Here is a 24,381-nt window from a genome sequence, read left to right as displayed (position 1 = left end):
GTATGTCATAGCACATGTGTGGAGGTCAGAAGACAGTCCATAGAAATCAGTTCTCTCCTTCTCCCATGTGGGTCCCAAGAATCAAACTCAGGTCATCAGGCTTGGTAGCACGTCCCTTAGCCCACTGAGGCATCTCACCAGTCCTGAAACATGCTTTTAAGCTACAACAATTCAGAGAGGTATAGATGAACATAATAATAATGAAACAGAATAGCAACCCAGAAAACATCACTTGTATATATGGAATAGAGACAGTAGGTCAAGACGCAGGAATTGCATTACATAGTAACAGTGCATGTTAATAATAGTGACCCTCTTGATATCACAGACAGTTTTTGAGAAAGCTCACTTCTCAAGCATTTACATTCTTGCATCACTAAATGACAGTATGTTGTGCCATGGAATACTATTTTGGCAGCATTTTATAAGAACATGAAAAGCCTCTGATTTTCAGTTAGTTTGTTAGCAAAATTTTCGAAAAGCTTTGGTCAGCATTCACAAACACAAAACAGCACCAAAGACACTGGGGGTCTTTTTAAATTAAAAAGTCTTAGGTACATACTATAAGGCGGGCAAAATCATCATCTTAAACACCATATAAAAAATGAATTTTAATTACATTTCCCATACTGAAAAACTTCCTTAGGGAAAGTTTTACCAAGGTCTGGTGCTATATATGTGTAAGATTAAAAAATAATAATAATCTACTTCAATTTAAGGGCATACCAAGAGCCACGAGAATAGCTCTTTGATCTTTAACAGATTTTTATTTTTATTCATTTTTATTTGCAATGTTCCTTTCACATAACTTTATACATACCAATTAATCTCAACTTTTTACTCAGCTCCTAGAACTGCCCTGGGTTTCTGGTCTCTGAAATATCACAATGTCGTTATTTTTTAAACGCCTTGTTACCATACTCCTGCTGCTTTTGAAAAAGTCACACACACACATTTATTAATCATATAGAGATGCATAAATGGAAATATAGCAGACGTACCTTATGTACAACTTTTTTCCTGTTTTATTTTCTTGGCTATTTTCCCTTCCCATAGGAAACCTATGTTAACAACCTCATAATGGTTCTACTGCATATTTGTCTCCTGTTCTAACAGCCATATAAAATCATAAACATCTACACACACATAAAAACATGAATGCTCTATCAAAAACATAACGTTCCACCACGCAACCACCTCCTGGGCCACAGCAATGACTTGGTTTCTAATTCCCCCCACCCCCTTAACGTAACATCTGGGATGTCGGAGGGAAACAGAGTGTGGAGAGGAAGCCAAGAGAGAGTAATGAGGAGGTGAGTACGATCGTATTACACTGTATACATGGATTAACATCTTATAATGAAGGCGCCGGAGAGATGGCTCAGTGGTTAGATTAGGAGTGTTTGCTGCATTCATCCAGCTAACCCGAGTTTGGCTCCCAGCACCCACAGAAGGTGCCTCACCACTGCCTGTAACTCGAGCCACGGAGGATGCAACACACGCTTCCAGCCTCTGTGGGCACCTACATACATGTGCACATACACACAGAGAAATATGCACGTACACATAAATAATAAAGAATTTAATTGTTACGATGAAACTCATTATTTTATACAATTAATAAATGCTAAAAAAAGGCGGGGGATGAATAAAAAACGTGCCAGATGCCCATCCCACAATAACATCCTGGCACAAAGGCTCTGCGCATGGTAGACCTTCTCTTTCTATGGGAAGTATTTATAAAAACAGAGTTGCTAGACAAAATGCATTTTTAAATTTCAATATTGATTCCCTAAGCAAATACAATTTAATGCCTTTTTTCTCTGTATTTTCAACAATGGTAGGTGTCATAATTTCCTTTTTCTAGTAAATTACTTCCAGTAATACAATTCATCGTACTTTGCATTTCACTCACTGTCCTTAAAATAGACAGGTCTTGATGTCTGTTGGCCATTCGAATTAGGTCTTTGGGGACTTGTAGCTCCGTATTCTCTGACGACATTTAGTACTGATCCGAACTAAGCATAGCTCTCGCCCTCATCCAGGAAACCTTGCTTTGCAGCAGATGGAGACCACTTCAGAAACCCAGAGAACAGTGGGTTGCGTGGTGCCCAGCACTGACTGATACATCCACAACACAACCTCCACCTGACGCTCAGGAAACATCACAGAAGAGAGGCAGACAGACCTTAAGGGCCCGAGGGCCAGGATGTGGGCCGACGGTGTCCTTCTATATACAGACAGACACTGTCCCCGCGAATCCTCAACGATATGGCTACCTAAATAAGACCAGCACAATGACATCACCGGTTGACGTGGCTGTGTGGGTTGGGGGAAATCTTACAAGGCCCCAGCCCTAAATGAAAAGCCACAGGGAAATAATGGGAAGAATCAGTGGGTGCCAGGGCTTGAACTTGGGGGTTTTTTTGTTGTTGTTGTTTTTATAATTTTATACATATATACATATATTTGGATCATATTTCTCTCTCCTTAATTTCTTTTCTCCCTCCCACTCCTGATGACTCCTTTGTAGAGTTTTATGGAGGATTTTTGCTTTCTTTTGCATTTAGGTCTTAATCCATCTTGACTTTCCTTCAGTATATGGTAAAATATTCCAATATTGTCTTTCATAGGGGAGAACTATTACCTATATATTTTGATCAATTCTTTAGTAGGCTCTTATGATGATGATGATGATGATGATGATGATGATGATGATGACTGGGCTCACTTAGGCTCAGCACTAGCTAGTAAAATAATTAAAAAATGGATAGGCTTTCAGAAGATGAATGTACACACCCAGATGAGATGCCAGACCCTGCTAGGGGAAGAAGAAGGTAAGAGGAGGCTTCCTGTATCAGGAGCAGGATCAACTCAGCTATGTAGCTGCTTCTCACTGAGAAGGAGAAGGCTGGGTACAACCACAAGTGGGTATGCCAATTTTTACTCCTGGTGTTCACAAACTGCTTAACCCCCTCCCACGGTCTGCTATTACCAAAATCTCACCATTGTGATCTATGACACTACCCTAGGGCCCCTTCATCCACTAGGGAAGAATTGTATTCAAACAGTTCTTGCAAAAATTCCTACCACTCTTTAGGTCATAAGTTTGAGAAAGCTGAAACAGAAAGTACAAAGATAGGAAGCCACGCTCAGGTCTATCATCAATGAGTGTTATTGTTGATATTGGTTAGATGAGATCAAATGTCTTACCTAACTCCATAGTTATGTACATTACTACTCTACACATATAATTATAGAATTATTACATTATTAGATAATATATACTGCATATAATGTATATATTTGTAGATACAAATCTTCCTGCTCTACTTCACAGGGGAAGAGACAGATTTAGATAGCGTGGCTCTTTCCAAGGTCTCTTTACTGTGTTCTGTCCAATACTGTCCTTGCTCCTAATGCTATACTCAACTCTTTCCGCAGCAGCTCAGGTCAAGCTGAGACAATCCATGATGTGGGGGGCGGGCGGTAAGAAACTGTCAATAGTTCCTGGAATCTGGAAATTTCATAGTCTGCCAGAGGACTGACTTTCTGGATTTTCTTTTAAATGAGAATAATCTGAAGAGCTCTTCAGCTGTTTCCATGTTCTAGAAGAGGATCTCTACAAACGATGTAACACTGGAATCAGGATCCATTGAATGCTTTTCATATTGTTAATGGATCTTTAAAGTCAGGTAAAATCAATGAATCCCCTGGGAAAACACTTTTGAATGCATGAATCATGAGCTTACCAAAAACAAAACAAAACCTTCATACAGTGTTTCCAAAGTACAGAGAGCCACATTTGTAACAGAGACAAGGAAGGCAGCAGCCATGGTGATCTAATGACCATAATCTGAAATAGTTGAAATCAGCACAATAAGATCTCTGTGATGACTAGTGGGATATGAAAAAACAGATTTTTTTAAAATTCAAGAACTTCACATGCGTGTCAAGGCACCGGTATTTTCCCACGACCTGTGGCAGGCGCAGAGTGAGTACAGTCTATGAAATCTGAAATCCCTACATTCCTTGTGTATCTTAGTGCTTCCTGTACTGTGTTGCCTTTTCCTGCTCTCTTCTTGAAGGACATCAGCTATGCAGTTGGTTGCCTCGGTATTTCCCATAGTCCACACCTATCAGCTTTCCTTTCCGATTATTCTCCTTTTCCTCATTATTAGGTAGTAGTTTCAATTGTTCCTCACATTACTAATTATATATTTAATAACAGTTTCAATTTGGTTCCTCCGCTTCTATTGAAGATTGCGACTCAAGGGCTTATAAAGTTTCTCTGGGGCATCCTGTCCCTTTGCTTTTTTTTTTTTTTTTTTCTTTCTCTGCTCTGCTGGAAATCAAACTCAAGGCCTTCTTCCCAGTCCCTCTGCTGGATCTTCTTAACTATATCAGCTTTGCTATATTTTAGTCTCCGGTCACATTACAAATTTCCCAATCTTTCACGTGTTTCCGTACTTTTAACACGCATGTTTCTCCTAGAGCATGGCTGTTTTCCTCGGCCTACACTGCGCAACACTCTGTGGTCCGCCATGTTTGTTCGTTTCTTTCTCCCACAACAGTGAGGAAAGGTGACTTGGGCCTGCTGGGGACATGATTACGAGCCTGTTCGCCTTCTCTATGACACGGTTACGGGAACTAACATTGACGTACCGGTCTACGGAAAGCCGGAGGCATGACAAATTTAGCTTTCTATGGACAGCTTGGTGATCAGGCACATGGAGGGAAAGTGAGTTGCGAGGGGGCTCCGGTGTGTGCCCACGGGGATGTTCGTCTCTGTCTGCTCTCCATTACGCCTGGCAAACATCTTAAGTCCGTCCAGTTTGCATTTTGGCGGGGATTTTGTCTTTCCCTCTCCCACACGATGATGGTAAGACCCTCTGTGGTACCCATGTGGTTACTAGCTGTTATCCGTTCAGCAGGGAGGAACCCAAACTCCCAAACCCAAAACTGGATTATTTTTTCGGGAGTCAATCTGACCTATTCCCCAGGTACACAGGCCAGCCTTAAGAACAGAGTCATTCAGGAAGTAAGTGCTTCAAGGAGTCTAGCTGAAACTACAAAGACGTTGGATTCCAGCCAGACGTGGGAAGTTCCTTAGGGAATAAAAGAATCTTATGACTCATAAGATGAAAATCTCCTGAATACTCACAGAAGTAAGCGAATGAAGGACTGTCACTGGGAAGAAGTTTGATAAATGTATGTATTGTGCAGGGATATTTTAGGCAAAACAGGAACTTGAAAAAAAAAAACTTAGACATGTTTTCATTTGTCATTTTCCCTTTCTGCATAAAACTAACTTCAGAAACACACTTTCCCACATGGCATGGCATTCTGTAGAATGCCACATGTGAAGAAACATCTAGGATCTTAATCAAAATTTCATATTCATTCAGAATGTGGACAGAGAGTGAGTCATCTTAAGATTAGTCCTGGGGTTCAGTTTTAAGTCATTTTGAAGATTCTTATTCTTCGAATTACATATAATTTGGGGGAAAAAAGGCTGTAAACACTGAAGTTAAAGGCTTGGAACTGATGCTAACACCATACAAGCAGGAAGAGAGTCGGGTGTTTCCCAGGGAAATCCACAACAAAAAGTGAGAGCCAACGGTGTTGTCTTGGCTTTTAGAGAAGGCTTAAGCCCATAATCAACACCGAGAAAGCCACCTTGACCTTAAACTAGTCCCAGTTTTTTTTTTCTAACAATTCTAACTCAAAATTTTGTCTGTTCTATATTAAATTTCCTTCTCCTAACAGGTTGTAAAAATAGAGCAAGCAATGGAAACAGTCTGTTTAACCGTTCTCAGGGCCAAACATGGTGAAATGTAGAATATGTAACTATGAATGGGATGGCAAATTCCTTTTATTTAATTTAGTCTAGTGCTCAGCTCCACCTCTGAAATTTCGGTCTGCATCCTTCTCTTTGGGTTGGCTTCTAGAGACCACTTAAAACAGTAAATGTTTACATTGAAAGGACAGGGGAATGTGCGACCTATTTTAACTGTCAAAAGTGTTGTGAACAGGGGCAGCTGGAGGAAGAATGCCACTTCACTGTCCCCTGGAGCCTCCCGGTTTCCACAAAGCAGCAGTCGCATCCTTTAATGTCCATATTAAAAGAAAGTCAGGAGAGCGAAGAACATTAATTTATGGCTATTTCTGAAAAGCACAGTCCAGTTTCTCTCACGTGTGGTCTCTACATTCAGTGCAAACTCTTAGTGTCGGGGTGGGCTGGTCACTGGACAGGAAGCTCTTCCTTCTTTCTGTTTCATTCTTGTCTTCTGTAGGTTCGCGGGCTGTCCAGACACAAAAGCCCGGAAGGCTCTGGTCAATGTGAACTCTGCTTGCTCCTGCTGCTCTGTGCCTGCTTCGTCCATCATCCCAAACTCACCATCACGTGACTGTGCTGAGGGGCTATCCTCACCAGACTAAACTCTGAAAACAAGTTGCTTCTTTTGCATCTCCCAGACACCATGACCTTCCACTAATAAAGCTAGAGAGATCCTGATATAACTCTCCCGTTGAGGTGGTGTCAGGTGCTAGGGAATTGACTATTCTGTGGCAAATCCTAGATGGTAAGGACACACATGCAAAATTAGACTTCATTGTTTAACACATGCAATTAAAAAAACATGGGGGGGTCGGGTCCACATTCACATCACCCAGCCCCCCGCTTACCCCTCCAAGCATATCTCAAACCACACGCCCCTTATTCTTCAGCCACACCAGTAGTCATCTTTCTGTTTCTCCGAAGTGTCAAGTGTTTGTGCTTAGAACGCCCAAGCTCTGTATATAGTTCAATTCTCACACTTCAGAACTTAGCTCAAATATCACACCCACGCTGTAGAGATTTCTCTGAAATTCCAACCCAGATTAGTGTCTCCTCCCTCCCATGCTGGGCTAGGATTCCTGTCCTTCCAGCCTTTCCATTTCCTCCATGGTTCTTATCTGCTGCCACCATGTTTCTTGACTGGTTTCACGACAGAGATTAGTATGTCAACTATCTTGACTATTTACCACAGTATCTCCTGGTCCTAAAGAAGTAAATATTTACTGGGTGGAGGATAAGCTTAAAATTCCACTAGAAGCTGAGGCCAAAACAAGATGAACGTACGCAGTTTCCCACCACCCAAGGAAAGGCAAGGAAAAGAAAACTAATAAAGACATTTTGCCACTCAGCTGCTCTTCCTGCCAAAGAATCCATGATGCAGCTCTCACCAAGCATCCTCACCAACTACGACACACAAAATCAGAAGCCACAAAGGGCAGGAAGCTCAGCAAACTCGTGAGTTTGAAAAAACAACATACCCGCCCCCAAACAACCAAAAATTTTACAAAAGAAAATTTTTTTTAAACCTCAGACAAATAAAAATTAAAACACACCAAAACTTATGGTTCTCAGTGGGAAGTTTCAGAAATCAATATCTATATCTAAAAAGAAAGTCAAGTACGGTGACATACAACTGTAATTTCCAAACCTGGGATTTAGTGGTACAAAATGTTCACATTTCTTTTCTCAGTGAAATCAAAACAAAAAGCAGTCTGAATGCAATAAATATATACCAGCATGAAAGTAAAAGTCAGTTTCCATGGTTCTGTGGCTTTCATATTTTATAGTGTCTGTATTGTGTGCATGTTCATGTCCTTTACCAACAGGTAAACACACACATTCATGAAAAGCAAGGAGAGCACACAAATCATAAGTAAGATGGCAGACATATCCTCAGGGACTCTCTCTCCATAATAAAAGTGAGACATTTAAATTCATAGGAAACTGAATATTTGCAGACATAGAATTTCATGCTGAGTAAAAAATATGAAAAGAAATTCAGCAATATTATAAGAAGCTCCCATGAAAATGACGAAAGAGGTTAATATACAAAAATAGCAAGCTCCACCAGATAAATACAGGGAGGACACAAATCCTGACAACCAAAACAATAACAAAATCAATTCTAAAAGCATCAACTAGCAGAAAAGGGAATAATTTAATAAAGGGCGATAGTTCATGAACACATGACCTTTGATGTCCTCTTACGTGTCACAGAGCTGTGAAGTGTATAAAAACAAAAATTACTGGAAACACACACACACACACATACCCGGTAACTCTCACTGTAAATTTTTTGCATATTTCAAAACAAAAAAAAAAGGCAAACAATAATAATAAAGAAGATAAAAAAATGCTGTGAATTGCATCAGGAGCCATATTGTCAGGAAACGGCAGTCAGTGAGAGGGCTCTTACCTAACATGGACAAGGTCACAGATTTGACCCTAAGCCCTGGGAAGAAATAAAGCCTTACTGGATCTTCCTATTCATTTACCAACTACAACTAGTTCTAGAGCAACGCGTCAACCGGGGGAGCTGAAATGGAAGAAACACCACACTGGGGGGGGGGGGGAATCTGGGAAATGTGGTGTCAAAGAGCCCAAACTGTCAAAGTTTAAAACCCTCAGCTTCTGGTCTGAGATTCAGGAGCAGCAGCATTCTGGGCCTTAGAAACCGAGTCCTGCTTATGATCTCAGTTCTTGACAGGTTCTTGACAAGGAGGACTGAGAAGCGAGGCCCCGGGAGACACGGAGTGCCAAAAGGGGGCTCTTAGGAATCACACAGAAGACCAGTTGTCTGGACTGGGACAAGGTCAGAAGGAGACTTGCCACAAACGTGACCTGTGGCTGAACTATAATCCATGGAATTAGAGACTAATTAACTCCATCCCTTCTCTGCTCTTTGATTCATTCTTGAGTTCAAGCAAATGTTCACTGAACTTCCAGTAAGAGCCAATCCCTGTGGAAGCAGAGAAAATAGTGAAGGAAACAGACAACATTGTCTTCACTCATATATGATTACTTCTGGGATTTGCCAGCCATCAGGCCCTCTAGATACATGCTGGAGTTGCTTGGGGGCCTTTCGAAGTAATGCATATCTCAGCTCCGACACCAGAGACTAAGACAGTTGGTCACCAATGAACCCAGGGACCAACGATTTTTAAAAGTTCATTAGGTTATTCTGACATGTGCACAAGGCTGAGAAAAACTGTCCAAATGAAGTAGGACCTAGCAAGCAGAGTAGGAATTGGATAAAGTGGGTGTAAATCAATCCAGGTGCAGGCAATCTAGCTGAAAATCTCTAGAGAAACTCTATTCCCCAAGTCTTCAATTATCCTCTCCTCCCCTCCAATGGTCGATCCCTGGGATACGCTCCCATTTTCTTTTAGCACTTAGCTCAAGTTTTCCTTCTAATCCAGCCTTTCATGGTCTTTCACATACAACTTACACACCGTGCTGTTAATAACTCTCTCAGAACCCTGGCTTCCTCAGTCTCCACAACATTCATTTTCAGGCCTCCACTGCTGAACAGCTGGTGCAGATCCAATACCAATCATTTTAAACACTGCTCCCAACTCCCAGCAAGCCTGGGGCCAAAGGAAGCCTCCTTTCCCTCCCACAAATGGGAAACTGATTCCTGTCATCCCACCCTGACCGTCGCGATAAATTGTCTACTAAAACTGTTATGGACTCACAAGTACTGTACAGGTTCCAAGCCTGGGAAACTGGCCTTGAAGACTGCTATTTTCGCATAATAAAATATATTCGGAGCTCAAAGCAGTTGAACTTAGAAGCGAACTTTTGAATAAACAACCCAGCCACCTCTTTGAGAGTGTCTGTAGATCACACGCCAGCCGGTGCAAGAGGTGACACTGCTTACATGAGTCTCGTAAGCAAAGGGCAGAGTCTGGGAGGCAGTGAGTTCTAGGGCTACCTTTACAAAGTCACAGATGAAAACCTTCCGGGAGCGGCATGTGTGTGGGAGCTTCCTTCACCGACGGCGGTTTCTGAAGAACACACAGCTGCCAGAGACCACTTGCTCTCTTTTTCTGGGGGAAAACGCCAGGCTGTCCTTACTTTAGCTGTTCATTTGAATATTCAGGAAACTCACCAGGAGAAACGCTACCCAACACTGGTGTGAGTCGACCACCTTCCGGCTCGAGAATTCCGGGTTCCTGTTTCCAGCAGGGTCTCGATCTTCTTGCTTCCACATGTCTGCCCTGGGAAGTCCCTCTTCTTTCCCCGACAACATCCACACAGGGTAACAAATTCCTGCCACCGCTCACTTGCTGGAAAGCCTGGGCAAATCACCTTCCTTCTTGTCGTGAGCTCCAATGTTTCAAGGCAGGACCCCACTGAACAACCAGATCATTCTAGCAAGTCACTGGGCAGAAAACACTCATCTTTTTCCAGGGGTATAAGTGATGGAGACAGAGGGAGCTAGAAAAGGCTACATATAATTTTTCCCCTTGCCAGGTGGTGGTGGCGGCGGCGACAGCGGCGATGGTGGCGCACGCCTTGAATCCCAGCATTCGGGATGCAGAGACAGGCGGATCTCTGTGAGTTGGAGGCCAGCCTGGGCTACCAAGTGAATTCCAGGAAAGGTGCAAAGCTACACAGGGAAACCCTGTCTTGAAAAACAAAAACAAAAAATTCCCCTTGTCTCTGTTTATAAATGCAATGACTGTTTTTGCAAATTAAACTAGAAAATTACAAGAAACTATAAGAAAGATAATAAAGACAGTCATAATCTTATTTCCTTGAAGTAACCACCATTAATATTTTGGTGTATTTCTCTTGGGGATTCTTTTATCATTATTCTTCATAGAGAAAATACAGTGCCTTGCCCCTATCATGGAGATTTGGAATATCTAGGTCCCCTCTCCCCTCTCCCTGCCTTCCCCTTCTCTTTATTTCTTTTTTTCTTTTTCTGTGATTATGTTTTATGAATATTCTTTCACATTTGCCTTTGAATAGTTTCTCTATAAAGTTTCTGAAATTAGAATTTCTGTATTATGCAATCATCAGAAAAAAATTGCATCAAATACTGTTCCCATTACTCACATTTGAGCTTGGTTTAACTACACTCTGGAAGCCCTAAATTTTTGGGTAGGCATTTAGTAGTTGGGACCATTTACATTTCTACGTTTCCCAATTTAGTTAAGCTTTGGAAATGTTTATTGGTCTCTGATAATTATTCAGTTCTCTCTTATCTTTTTTTAATTTTAGGTTGTTCCCACAAATAAGGTTCAGTTCACCATATTGTATTTAAAACGTTGTGTTCAGTGAGAAAGGGGATGCATCAGAAGCAAATGAGGCTGAAGCGGTTATGTTTGGGTTTGTGTATTGTTTCCCCACATGTAAAAACAAAGAAAGGGAGAAAAACCAACGCTTTCTCTGCCCTCAACTGGATTGATAATCCACCATACATCAATTGTCAGAAAACTGGAAGGCATCAGAGTGCCAGTACCTGCCAGAAATCAATTCAGGCCTTCACAGAAAATCTCTGCAGGGACTCAGAAACCAAAACGTGAGGAAACAATGTAAGGTGGGACAGAGCAGACACCAGTGGAAAGATGTATCCACACTGTAACTACAGCAGAAAAATGTATCCACACTGTAACGAGACTTGCTACCAGTTCATTTGATTGGCAACATTTTGGCTTTGGTCTTCTGCATTCTCTCCCCACCAGCAAACCACCCACCATCACCATCCTTTCAAAGGCAGGCTGATGTGCTCCTCTAAGATGAATGGTTATCTTTAGACACAACAGACTTCCTTCCATTTACCATTTTATGTAGTATTTACACAGAACCTCAGTGAAGGGGGAAAATGAGGGATTAGGACAGACTTCCTCTAGGTAAATATGGCAAAGAATGAACACACATCATTATCGGGGGATTTAAAAGGCAGAGCAGCTAGAGGCAGTGGGCAAACATCCAACATTCAGAGATACACTTGTGCTACCTACTTAGGCGCAAGAGACTCTGAGATGGCTTTTTTCCACGGGACCAGGCTCCATCTTGCGCTAAAAATAAAGTTTTTAAATCACATACTGACTAATTGAAAACAATCATCTCAGGTCCTTTATGCTAAGCCTAATAAATCTTAACACTTTAATGAATATATTAAAGATATCACAAAAGCTACATTTGAGTGGAAATTCATGCTTAATTTATGCTTTTTGACTAAAACACAGGCACAATTTGATAAGGTTAAACAACTTCGAGTGGATTATAATTGATATATTTTCCCTGTAATGTTTTACTAGCTGTAAATTTTAGGGCAGAAACAAGATAGTGGTCATTAAAAACAGAATGTGAAAATATTTTAATCTTCAGTCATTAATCATGTCAGTTTTACTAGATTCCCTCTCTAAGCCATTTAGAGCAGATGAAGACATTTTCTAAACCACAGCTTTCCTGTTTTGAATCATTCCATAGAAAGCCATCCTACTGACTCAGTGATAAACTCAGATAGAGGATAAACACAGACGCCTTCAACGTTTTGTCACATAGACTCATGTCCTGAATTATGGTGCATCAAGCATGAGGATTCATATGAATTAGAAAAACATACTTAAGAAAAGTAATGTCAAAGGAGAAGAATCATAAGTCTAGCAGCAAGAAAAATAAAATGTTGAAGTTGCTACCAAGCAATTTTGTACACAATCCCAGCCAACATCAAGACAAATATGTATTTTGAAAAACCACACAAGATTATTTTTAAGAGCAACTCACTTAAAACAGAGTAGAATTACCATGTTTAATATTGCAGTTTTTATCTGTGTCTTTCAATATCTCTCCCAAATGCACAGGGCCCTGTATAGCCAACAATGAAGTTGTGGGGGTGGGGGGAGAGACAGTTGCAGAGATACTGAAAATCACCCCCACCAAGCACCTCTGTTCCGACCATTGCCTGCTTTAGAGAAAGGCAATCCCTCAGTTTACCTTTATATTCATCCATTCCACCAAGAAGTGTAAACACATTAAAATATTGTTACTGTAACTATCATTGAAACAATTGTTCAGTCACCTGGATAATTAACGGAGATAGTGGACTAGGACTCCTGTTTCCTTAGGGATAAGCAAACAGGTACAAAGTAACGAAATACCTGTCTGGCTTGGTTAATTACAAAATAAACAACAGAGAGAGGCAACATTCTTCATGTTTCACCATGCAAGAACATTCAGCTAGTGATATAATTTTGTTCTAAGAGTTACTTTTATTGGACGCCAAATAAGTCTAAAGCAATTCACAGCTAGTCAAGGCAATGCAGGGACCTTGATCCTAGCTTGTGTTCAAAGTCCGTGTGGAACCGAACATGTAACTTAAACATTCAAGCTGATGAAGCTTCCATTTTGGCAGTAACATCTCCTTTTGAATTCACTGCCACTTACGAAAATGTCTTTTTCCAAAACATAATGTATAGTTGCATATCCATGAAGTGATCTCTATTGCTCTCACACCTATACTTGGTAGCTTCAAATGTTTAAGTGGCATAAAGGTACAACAAAATTACAAAGAAAAATTTGAGAAAGTAATTGTAGTTCACCATGACTAAACCTAATTTTTAAACTTGGGGGGAAATTTTCGCATTCAAATACATATTCTGTCAATTGTTTCATATATATGATAACTCCACTAAGAACACATCTTAGCAACAGTGGACAATTCTAAGATCTAGTCATGCAGTCCTCTATAACAACTGAAAAATCATGTAATCAAACAATGGAGAAAATGAATGTTCTAGCAGACATAATATCAACAAAACCTCACAGACTTTCTAATAAATACATCAGTAAAAGCCATATATCCTGACAATATCTCAAGGAAAACTGATGAGCAAATAGTAAATTGTGATGAAAAATACATTGGATTAATTCCTATACAATCAAAAAAAAACAAGTATGTATATTAAAACTGACTTAAATCAAGTCACAAAGTATAATGCATTAAATGGATTCCTATAAACTAGACAGCGGTGGTACACTCCTTTGATCTCAGCACCTGGAGGCAGAGCCAAGTGGATCTCTGTGAGTTTGAGGCCAACCTGGTCTACACAGCAAGTCCCAAGGCAGCCAGGGCTACACAGAGAAACCCTGTCTCAAAAAAAACAAAACTAAATAAATAAATAAATAATCACCTCTTTGTCCACTCACATTCTTTTCTTTTTTTTTCTTTTTTTTTTTTTTTTTCCGAGACAGGGTTTCTCTGTGTAGCTTTGGTGCCTGTCTGGATCTCACTTTGTAGACCAGGCTGGCCTCAAACTCACAGAGATCCGCCTGCCCTCCCGAGTGCTGGGATTAAAGGCGTGTGCCACCACCGCCTGGTGTCTACTCACATTCTTAAGAAACAGTATATAAGTCTCTTATATAAATTGAAAATATCACAAGACCAGTGATTACAAAGAAATAATTTATTCAAAATGTATTCATATTTAGTTCCTATCATGAGAAACTGGGGAATGAATCTAAATAATAGAAAGCACTTTTTTATAAAAGACTTATTTTTATCATTTTTAATTATGTCTATTGTGCCAGGGTATGCATCAATGAGTTACAGGTGCCCACAGAAGCCAGAAGAGGGCATCAGATCCCCTGGAGCTGGGGTTGCAGGCAGTTGTGAGCCTTGGGTGCTAGGAACAGCACTTGGGTCCACTTCAAGAGCAGTAAGCATGCTTAATCATTGAGCTGTCTCTCCAGCCGCCAAAGAATCTCCTATAAAATGTTCTTTTCTGTAGTGTAATACATAATATAAAAGAAAAAGGGAAGCTATTTCTACATAAAAAGTTTTAAAAGTCTGGCTGAATATGGAGTTTGGTGGCAGAATATTTGCCTGGCAAATACGCAGCCTTGAGTTAGAACTGCAGCACAGAAAAGAAAAAAATCTAGCAGAGTGTGGTAAACTGTAGCCCCACATTTGAGAAGCTGAAGCAAGATAGCCAACTGTAGACCATCCTGAGCTACAGTGAAACCCCGTCTAAAACAAGGCAAACCTAAAAGAGTATTTTTAAAACACGAAAAAAGAGTGTTTTAATATTATAGACGAAAATAAGGTATAGCTTTGTTTATATATGCTTGTTCTTTAATGAATAAACCCTTTTCATATTGAAACAAGCTGCCAGACTCTTAATCTTACAACAAGGAACATGTCACACCAGAGTTTCTAGGTGCCATGGGATGATGTAGCATATTTCTGCCCAGGAATAAGTAAGATGTGTCAAAGATATGAATGTCCCAAGAATGTTCTTTGTGCTATTTCCTAAAGAAAGTAGCCATGGTCAGTGATTGCTTTGGACAATGCTTTCCACTATAAGGCAAGTACTTGCACTACCAACAAAAACTACAGCGACCTGTATTTTAAGAGAATTCAAAGAACAAGTGGCAATTATTTCTATGGAACCAATTCTGTCTCAACTACTCCTTTCTAAAGATTTTCCCAGAATTCCATTGTGAAAACCAATCATGTTGCCTTGAACCTATAGATATCATTTCTTCAATAAGATTATAAGGTTCACTGAAGGTAAGAAATGTCATATGTCTTCCTCCGTGTCTTACATGTTGTGGTAAAACGTAGAAGAAAATGGCCCCCTGAAGGGAGTGGCACTATCAGGAGGTGAGGCCATGTTGGAGTAGGGGTAGTCTTGTTGGAGGAAGTGTGTCACTGTGGAGGCAGATTTTGAGGTCTCATGCATGCTCAAGATACCACCCAGTGTCTCAGTTCACTTCCTGTTGCCTGCAAGATATAGAACTCTGAGCTACCTCTCCAGCACCATGTCTCCCTGCATGCCACCATGTCCCATCATGATGATAATGGATTGAACCTCTGAACTGTAAGCCACCTCAATTAAATGTTTTCCTTTGTAAGAGTTGTCATGGAGAGAGCTCTTCACAGCAATAGAAACCCTAAGACTATACTGGGACTGGGGTATTTCTATGATTGGCCAGACCACATTTTTGTTTGGAATAATATGGGCCTTGGGAGTTTGGGTTAGGAATGCAGTAGAATGCTTTAAGGGCTGTTTAATGGGCCGTATGCCAGTAGAAGCATGGAAGACAGTAGTGCTAACAGTGATTTGAACTGTGCTGGGCTGGCTCAAGAGGTTTCAGAGAAGAATTTTAGAAGTTTAGTGTCTATGTTGCCTAGAAAGCATTCTTGTAATAATTTGGTGAAGAATGTGGCTGTTTTTTGCCCTAGTCCAAAAAATTGGCCTGAGGCTAAAGTGAAGAGTTTTGGATTAATTCTGTTGGCAGAGGTATAGACTCTGCTGTGTGGTTATTGGTGTTAACACTTATGAAGATGTATAATGGAAAGAAGCAAGCTGAGCAAGGAAAAATATTTGAGGAGAAAAGGGGCACCAGAAAGTAGAATGGAACTAAGTCCTGTGTTCAAGGAGATAAAGAGATTAAGAAATGGAATAAAGGGAGTGGTGACCTCAGGGCAAGATCCCAGCCAACTAAGTTTCTAACTTATAAAAGGAATTAAAGAAAAGTTTAGAGCTGGGTGTGGTGGGGCACGCCTTTAATCCCAGCACTCAGAAGGCAAAGGCAGGCAGATCTCTGAGGTTGAGGCCAGCCTGGTCTACAGAGCAAGTTCATGGACAGCCAAGCTTAGGTAGTGAAAGTAACCATCAAAACCAGAGAGCTGGTGAAGATGTAATTGAACGAGGGGCCCACCATCAAAACCAGAGAGCTGGTGAAGATGTAATTGAACGAGGGGCCCATATTCCAGCCCCCAGCAAGCAGCAGAACTTGGCAGCTGCGGCCACATGGTTCTGGCTTTAGAGTCAAGGATAGAAGGAAGGCATTATGGAATCTCCCTTCGAGACTAAGGAAAGTCACTGAGGCCAGGCATGTGTCAGGGATATACCTGAATAGAGGCTTAGAGAGGCCACTGTGTGAAGCCATGAAGGTGAAGCCTCAAATGCCCTGGGGACCCCAAGATGCCAGAGTCATGGTATTCCTATTGAGGAGGGCTGCTAACAGGGAGTGGAACCAGCACAAGAGAAAGAAATGTAGTACAGTCAACAGAGCTGAATGGAGTCAGAGATCTGGAGAGCATTTTGACCTCAGACATGGAGATGCAGAGTTTGCCCAGCTGGTTTTCGGTTTTGCTTTGGTCTAGTATTTCCTCACTGTGCTCCTTTTCCTACATTTTAAAATGGTAATGTTGATCCTGTGCCATTATGTGTTCAAAGTACGTGATCTGCCTTTTGATTTTGATTTTACAAGTGATTACAGTTAAGAGATTGCATGAATCTCAGAAGAAACTTGGACCATTAAATAAGTTTGAGGTTGTTATAGACTATGGGACTTTTGAAGTTGGGCTGAATGCATTTTTGTATTATGATATGACTACAAGCTTTTGGGGATCAGGGAATGAAATGTGGTGGTTTGAAAAAAAATGGTCTCCCAAAGGGAGTGGCACTATTAGGAGGTGTGGTCTTGTTGGAGGAAGTGTGTCACTGTGGAGGTGGACTTTGATGTCTTATATGCTCAGGATACTGCCCAGTAACTCAGTTCACTTCCTGTTGCCTGTAATATGTAGGACTCTCAGCTCCTTTTCCAGCACCATGTCTGCCTGCATGCCACCATGTCCCACTATGATGATAATGGACTGAATCTCTGAACTGTAAGCCACCCCAATTAAATGTTTTCCTTTATAAGAGTTGCCATGGTCATGGTGTCTCTTCACAGTGATAGAAACTCTAACTAAAACACATGTCCAAGAAGAAGTTGGAGTAAAAACATCGACACACTATTCCAATGCTTTGATAGTGTTATTCTGGGCCAGAGGACCGAAAACTAACAGATTATAAGCACAACCACATCACTGGCATCCATACTTGGGCCAAACTTATACTGTTCAGTCATAACTAATAGTACCTGCAAATACCTATGTGGCTTTAAGTAATCTGCATAACTTTCTGCAACTCCGCTTCCTTCACTGATGAGCATGGCACAGTAGAACAAATTTATGAAAATGTTTTTTTTAATGGTAAAGTACTATTCAAATATTTTCATCACTACATGTCAGCTAAAGCTGAGTTTCCAAATAATGAGAAATAAGAAGGAACTGAATCTGTTTTTCAATAATGCAGTCATCACTCTAACCCTATAAATATTTTTATAAAGAAACTGACTTAAGAGTAGGATGCTTGCCAGGCAGTGGTAGCACACACCTTTCATCCCAGCACTCAGGAGGCAGAGGCAGGTAGATCTGTGTGAGTTCAAGACCAGCCTGGTCTACAAAGTGAGTTCCAGGACAGTCAAGACTACACAAAAAAAAAAAAATAGTAGGATATGCTCAATGCCATGGGTTTAGTTATGGACTCTTAGTCATTCCCATTCTTGCACATGCTCTGTGCTGTGTATCTCATCTACACTCCTCCTTACAGAGGAAGAAGAACACTTACATCTGTACTAGCAGTGAGAACATTTTCCTAAACGTTAATGTGCCCCAAAGAAAACCAAGACTGCAATGTTTTAAAAGACTACATAAAATCCTTCTACAAGTCAGCTATAATTTCAAGGGAGGCAATCTATAGCTTTAAAGGATTTAATTCTAAATTTTTAAAAAAAGATACTACAAATTTTAAATTTCTGATCTAGTAGCAAACACAAAAGTCAAAAATCCAATTAGAAAGTGCTAGAAACAAGAAAAGTTTACTTCAAAGAAAGCCTCAGCACTCAGCCCAGGCTCGGCTGCTTCCTGCCTTAACGTAGCTTCTGAAAGACAAATGATGATGTGCTATGTTGCTTCTACATAACCAGAAAGGTTGTTACAGCAGAGACCTGACTTCTCATGCCAACCTTGAACAGGATAAACAAATGTACGAATGCACAATGCAGAATTTACAAACACAAATTACTGTCATCTTCTAGTTAATCTCTCGGTGACCATGGGTTGTGCAACGTCAGTCCTTACAAGCATTAGCACCATCAGGCTGTCCTCAAAAGCTGAGTAGGAAACGCTGAACAATGTAAAGAAAAGTGGATTTGTCTAAATGTAAAATATATTGGCTCAAGCTTAAATACCAGAGCTCCTTAAGTTACCATCTGGATCTAAAATTAGACTTGTCAGCCTTTCTCTGCTAAATAGACAGAGAAATCCAGGGAATTCACACACTGGACCAAGTGCAGGAAGATTCTATGAGAGAAGGAATTGTGTCTGCCCTGTTCACACCTACTACCTCAACACCTGGGTCAGAGCATGCCCAAGAAATGTATGTTAAACGAATGAACTGTTGAGTTGCCAGTATTTTTATTTCTATTGAGTGATGCTCAAATATGGATTTCAATATTCTTATAGAGAGATTCATATTTTATTTCCTTTTCCTCCATTGTCATTAAAATAAGAAATTTATTATCACTAAAATGTGTTGTCAACATAGTCACACAAGAATGGAAAATATTTTCCTTAGCCACATCTCTTGAGAAGGGGCAACGGCCTTGTTTGTTGGCAAGGTTCACACCCTAGGCTGTGCTGCGCTCAGGTTCTCCATCTCCTTTAGCTTCCTGCCTCTCCTGATACTCCACTCTGCATTTCAGCGCCTTTGGGCATCAACTGAGCGTATTCTTTGATTGCCTTACCCTGGCCTGGGGATTCCTTTTAACTAGAGATCATAAAAGTGACACTAGCTGCTTTTTGTTCCTTGGATTTCTTTTTCCACCCTTCGGGATAATTATACTCTTTCGTGCCTTTTATTATCATGTTGCTTAGGACCTCCTAGCCGCCTTCACGCCTGCTTCTGCTCTCAGCCCAAAACCATGCTCATTAGGTCTCTTAATCCTCCATAATTTGCTTTCATGAAGTCTTATGCCTTTCAGATGCTGTGTTCTATGAGTCCATTTCCTTACAGCCATCGCTCGTATAACTATTCTAAGAAGCACAGAAGCCACAAGCACCAACCATAAGCTTATCCGTTTTCTAAAGAGAACTTCGTTTTGAACGTTTATGGGCTGTGAGGCTATACCTTTTAACTTGGTAGTTCATTTTTCGCCCAAACATTGCCTGAGATGTTTAAAACTGCAGCATAAGCCTATCGGCAGTCTGCAGCAGATAATCATTAATGTGCAAGCATCAGTCTTAGATGGAAAACAACAACATCCCACTGCCCTGCTGATTTAGTAAATCCTAACTATATCTTTGCATTACCCCTAGAATTTAGAAAAGAATAAACCGATATTTTTTTTTCAGTTATTCTGCAGAAGCAGGCATGCCACCCATGTCCTACAATCTCACTGAAGACCTGCGTCTTTTCAACTGCTCATCCTTGTTTTTCTCCATTTCATTTACTGACACTTCTGTGAAGGGGTATATCCAGAATGGCCAGAACAAAACAAAACAAAACAAAAACACGTGCTTTCCACTTTATTTCTAACTCACTGGGAACCTTTGTATAGAAACACTGTTTTAGTGTGTGGGCTGAAAGAGTTAATGAATTTTCCAAAGGTGCCAAACTTTCCTCCAGCAGAGCTTACACTTCAGCTCTGTCCACGCTGGTTTCTGATCCATCCAGATGACAGAAAGCAAAGCCAGAGTTCTTTATTTAATTGGTTCGCGTCCACGCACTGACCTCCAGGGCTCTGTTTATACAGCCCATCATGCAGAATGCTCCACAGTTCTCCGCCTTTCAAAAGCACGTTTCTCCTGAGATTTGAGATACGGCTTTCACGTTTGATCACAGTATTAAACTCAATGCTCTGCTTCCTCCAGCATCAACTAACTTCCCTGCTTGGGTGGTGGGGTGACAGGCCCAGCCTCTTGCTCCTTCTGAACATAAAAGGAAGACTGTTTCAGTCTCTCAGTAAGATCTCCAGGTCCGCACGCTCTTAGGCCAGAGACATCAATTAGGAATTCGTGTTAACATCAAAACCTTCAGGTTTCTTGAGAAAGAAGGCCAGCTCACTCTTCTCAACTGGCAAAGCCAAACTTTAGGTCACTGAGTCCTAAATCAGCGGAACACATTTTTAAATCAGTGTAAAACTCCGGTACGTAGAAATCACGGAGAGAAGCAGGCGCTCCAGTCGTGTCCCGCTTCATCATGAGGACAGGGCGTTGCTGTGAGTCTCAGACCAGAATGAACTCGGTGCCTCTGCTCCAGCTGCAGGGTTTCCTCATTAGATGACTTACCAGAAGCAGAATTTCGCTCTCTGTACCTGAGTGTGAACACGCAAGTGCCACAACCCTCTGATTCATAATCCGTGTGTGGCCCAAACTTCCACAACAGGTAAAAATCCTGAAAACTTAGTCGCCCCCATTCAGTAGGGCAAAACGATCTGCAATTGTCAGATTTTTAAATACCACATAAAATGTACTGTCCCTTAAAATATTGTGAGGAAAAAGCAAAATGAATGGCAAATTATTAATAATAGTAAAATTTAGATGATAGTTACATGGTGTTCTTTGAGGAATACTATACTCCCTACTTTTAAGTATGACTGAAATTTTTGGTATAAAAATTTTAATTTTAGGAGCTAGAAAAATGGCTTAGTGGTTAAGAGCGTTTACTGCTCTTGCAGAGGACCCAAGTTTGGTTCCCAGCACCCACAGCAGGTCTCAAATGCCTGTGACTCAAGCTCTGGGAGATCCAACGCCCTCTTCTGGCCTCTACGGGCACTGCACATATATGGTGGACATAATCTCATGCAGGTACACCTACACATATATTAAATAAATTCTTAATTTTAAAAAATGAATTTAAGAAGCTAAAAAGATGGTTCAGTCAGTAAAATGTTTGCTTTCCAAACATGAAGACTTGAATTTGATCTCCAGAACCCATATATTAGAGGAGGGGGGGGAAAGCTAGGCATGGTGGCATGTGCTTGTAATCACATCACAGCAGTCTAGACATGGGGAGAGTAGGATCCTTGAAATTTGTTGACAACAATCTAGCTTACTTGGCAAGCTCTCAGCCAGAGAATTGAGGCTAGATATCTAGCAAGGATGATCCCCTGGCCTCCATACACACACATACACACACACACACACACACACACACACACACACACACACTCCACACATTTAAAAAATTAGCAGGAGGTTGTCTGTGGGCTTTATTTTTATTAAAAAAAAACTAATAAGCAAAACTTTGTTATTTTCTTGGTTGATCATTTGATGTGTACTCAACCATTGATTTTTTAACTATGTGATGGCAATTAAATCCTTCCTTCCTCCTAAATCTCACTGAACAGCCTGAAACTCAGCTGTACAAACTACAAATGTTGTACGGTAAGCTCAAGTCCTAAACTGGATACTTTCCTTAACAAACAATATGTATATATAAGCAAAATATGTATGCATACACATACATATACTTTAGAACCTTTTCCTTTATGGCTAGTTATTAATCATCATATTTAATGTTTATTTTTCTTTAGTAAGAGTGGCACCATTTTTTAGCTAAAGATCTTACTTTGTCAAACTGTGTATAACATTAGAAAACTTCTGTATTTGATGAACAATAAAGAATCTGAAACTATTAAAGTCATACATATGATACCGTATTCACCAAAATTTGCATGATATAAAATACCAACGAATTAACACCATACTTCCTTTGTCTCATTCCTCATCAATGGTGAGCTTATATTTCCCTCAGAAGAGAAAAAAAATTACTTATTGCTTAATTTGAAAACATCTAAATTTACTCCATACTTGAATGCAAAATCAAAGTACAAACTTTTAATTCGTATTTCCCATAAGACCTTAGGCATCTCTAACTGTAGTTTTCAAAGATATGCAGATGTTGTCTAAGACAGACATTCAAAAAAAAAAAAAAACACCAGAAATTGAAGAAAAGAGCTGTGGACAAAAGTCTTAGGTCAGGAGAGTGAAATGTGAGCCTGTACAGATGTTATAGCTATTTCCATGAGACACACCAGCCTTCTGTGCATGAAGTTAGCTGCATACCTTAATTTGGATTAAAAATCTCAACATAAATTATTTGACTTTGACAACAGCAGCCTAATATTTTACTTTTGTGTTCTATTTCCAGTTTTCACTTTCAAAATGAACCTAGTGGACTTTTTCATTTTCAAAAGCCACATTCCAGGTCTTGTACACCTTAACACCAGGTTGCCTGATTTCTTTTCTAGTGAAGTAAATTATATAATCAATAAGCAAGAGTTATTATCTTGTTCCTTGGTGACTGACAGAGAATTTGTTAAAGCATGTAGTTTCTGGGTAAAGAATTTAATACTTCATCAATTTATTTATTATTATACATAGAGATCTCAGCTATTAAAATGTATTTGCCCTGTTTGGGTCAATAAAAGAATCTCAGAGTTGTTCTAATGTCATTTCGTTAGTCTCCATATTGTTACCATCTTGTGTTTGATTTTTTTTTTAACCAAAAATGTCTACAAAGATGTAACATCAATGGCAACGTGACCAGAAGCCCAGAATACTCTGATTAGAAAGAGTGGTGGAATCCTGGTATTTAAATTAGATGAATTTGTTAGGTCAGATCTATGGACTTCATCAGCTGAGACAAGGGTCCCTCCAAACCAGAGAAACTCATAAAGCTGTACCACACAAGGACAACCAGGCTCATCAGAAAGAGCAAGCTAGCTCTGTGATACCATGATCTAGAGGAATTTACAGCCACTGGTTTCTCTGTGCTCAACGGGCAAGCACATTTAGACCAAGATGCAGTGAAACTCGTGAGTAAGAGTGTGACTTTTAAATCCAACACCTTATGTAATCCCCCTCCTCCCCGGCAAATTATTATCTCCTAGGACTGGAAACGAATGTTGATGGATTAGCAATCCATCAAAGGACATAATTCCTCGGTGCCCAACGTGAGACAATTTTTGCATTTTAATTGTAAACACGACCAGGATCTCTGCAGCACACAGATCTCAGCAAGGGGTAAAAGATACAGCCAATCCCAAGGATTATGCAACTTCATCCATGCTTAATGACAAGAAAACATGTAATGTGACTGATAATGCTGCTGTAAGATGCAAATTCTATCTCAAAAGATACAAAACAATACCTAAAGGTGATTTTAATTTTCTATCAGCCCCCCCCAATAAAACATTGAAAAGCCTACATCACAGATGAATTTCCATCTCTATTGTATCTGCCCCCCAAATCATTTATAGAGACTCTGCAAATATTTCAGATGCCTTGTGTATTTACAAAGTAATATTCTGCTGTGAGCAGTAAGCATATGCTACAGCCACCCCTGCAGATACAGAGCATTTCATGCTTATTTTAAAATTATGCAAGATCCTAAACTGAACTTCTCAAATTATGATTTGAAGCATTCCATAGCCCTTCTTTGAGGTGGGGCTCATGTTTTGAAAAGAGATTGCTCAGTCATTTAAAATCAAAATGGTTCTTGATGTATTGATTTACTTTTTAGAGAATAATGTAAAAAAAAAAACACTCAGAATAGCATTATTAATGTAAACATACCTGAACCAGAGTCAAATTTGGTTTCTGATCTGCAAAGGAAAAAAAAGAAATTAATATAAAAATTTTGAAAGGTCTGAGGTGGGAAGGTACAGTAATTATATATTTCTACATA

General features: G+C 40.2%; 1 protein-coding gene across 1 annotated transcript in view; it reads right to left on the bottom strand.

The window, feature by feature from the left end:
• The window catches only part of Msrb3 (methionine sulfoxide reductase B3), a 127,768-nt gene that overhangs the window by 24,289 nt on the left and 79,098 nt on the right, over positions 1-24,381 (bottom strand). Inside the window, exon 5 of the mRNA XM_028869607.1 lies at positions 24,270-24,298. Within this exon, the coding sequence (XP_028725440.1) occupies positions 24,270-24,298 (29 nt within the window). The remainder of the gene's footprint in view (positions 1-24,269; positions 24,299-24,381) is intronic.

The sequence above is a fragment of the Peromyscus leucopus genome, chromosome 18 (assembly GCF_004664715.2).
Source record: "Peromyscus leucopus breed LL Stock chromosome 18, UCI_PerLeu_2.1, whole genome shotgun sequence".
NCBI lineage: Eukaryota > Metazoa > Chordata > Mammalia > Rodentia > Cricetidae > Peromyscus > Peromyscus leucopus.
The sequence above is the reverse complement of the archived record's forward strand: the minus strand, read 5'-3'. Positions and strand labels throughout refer to the sequence as shown.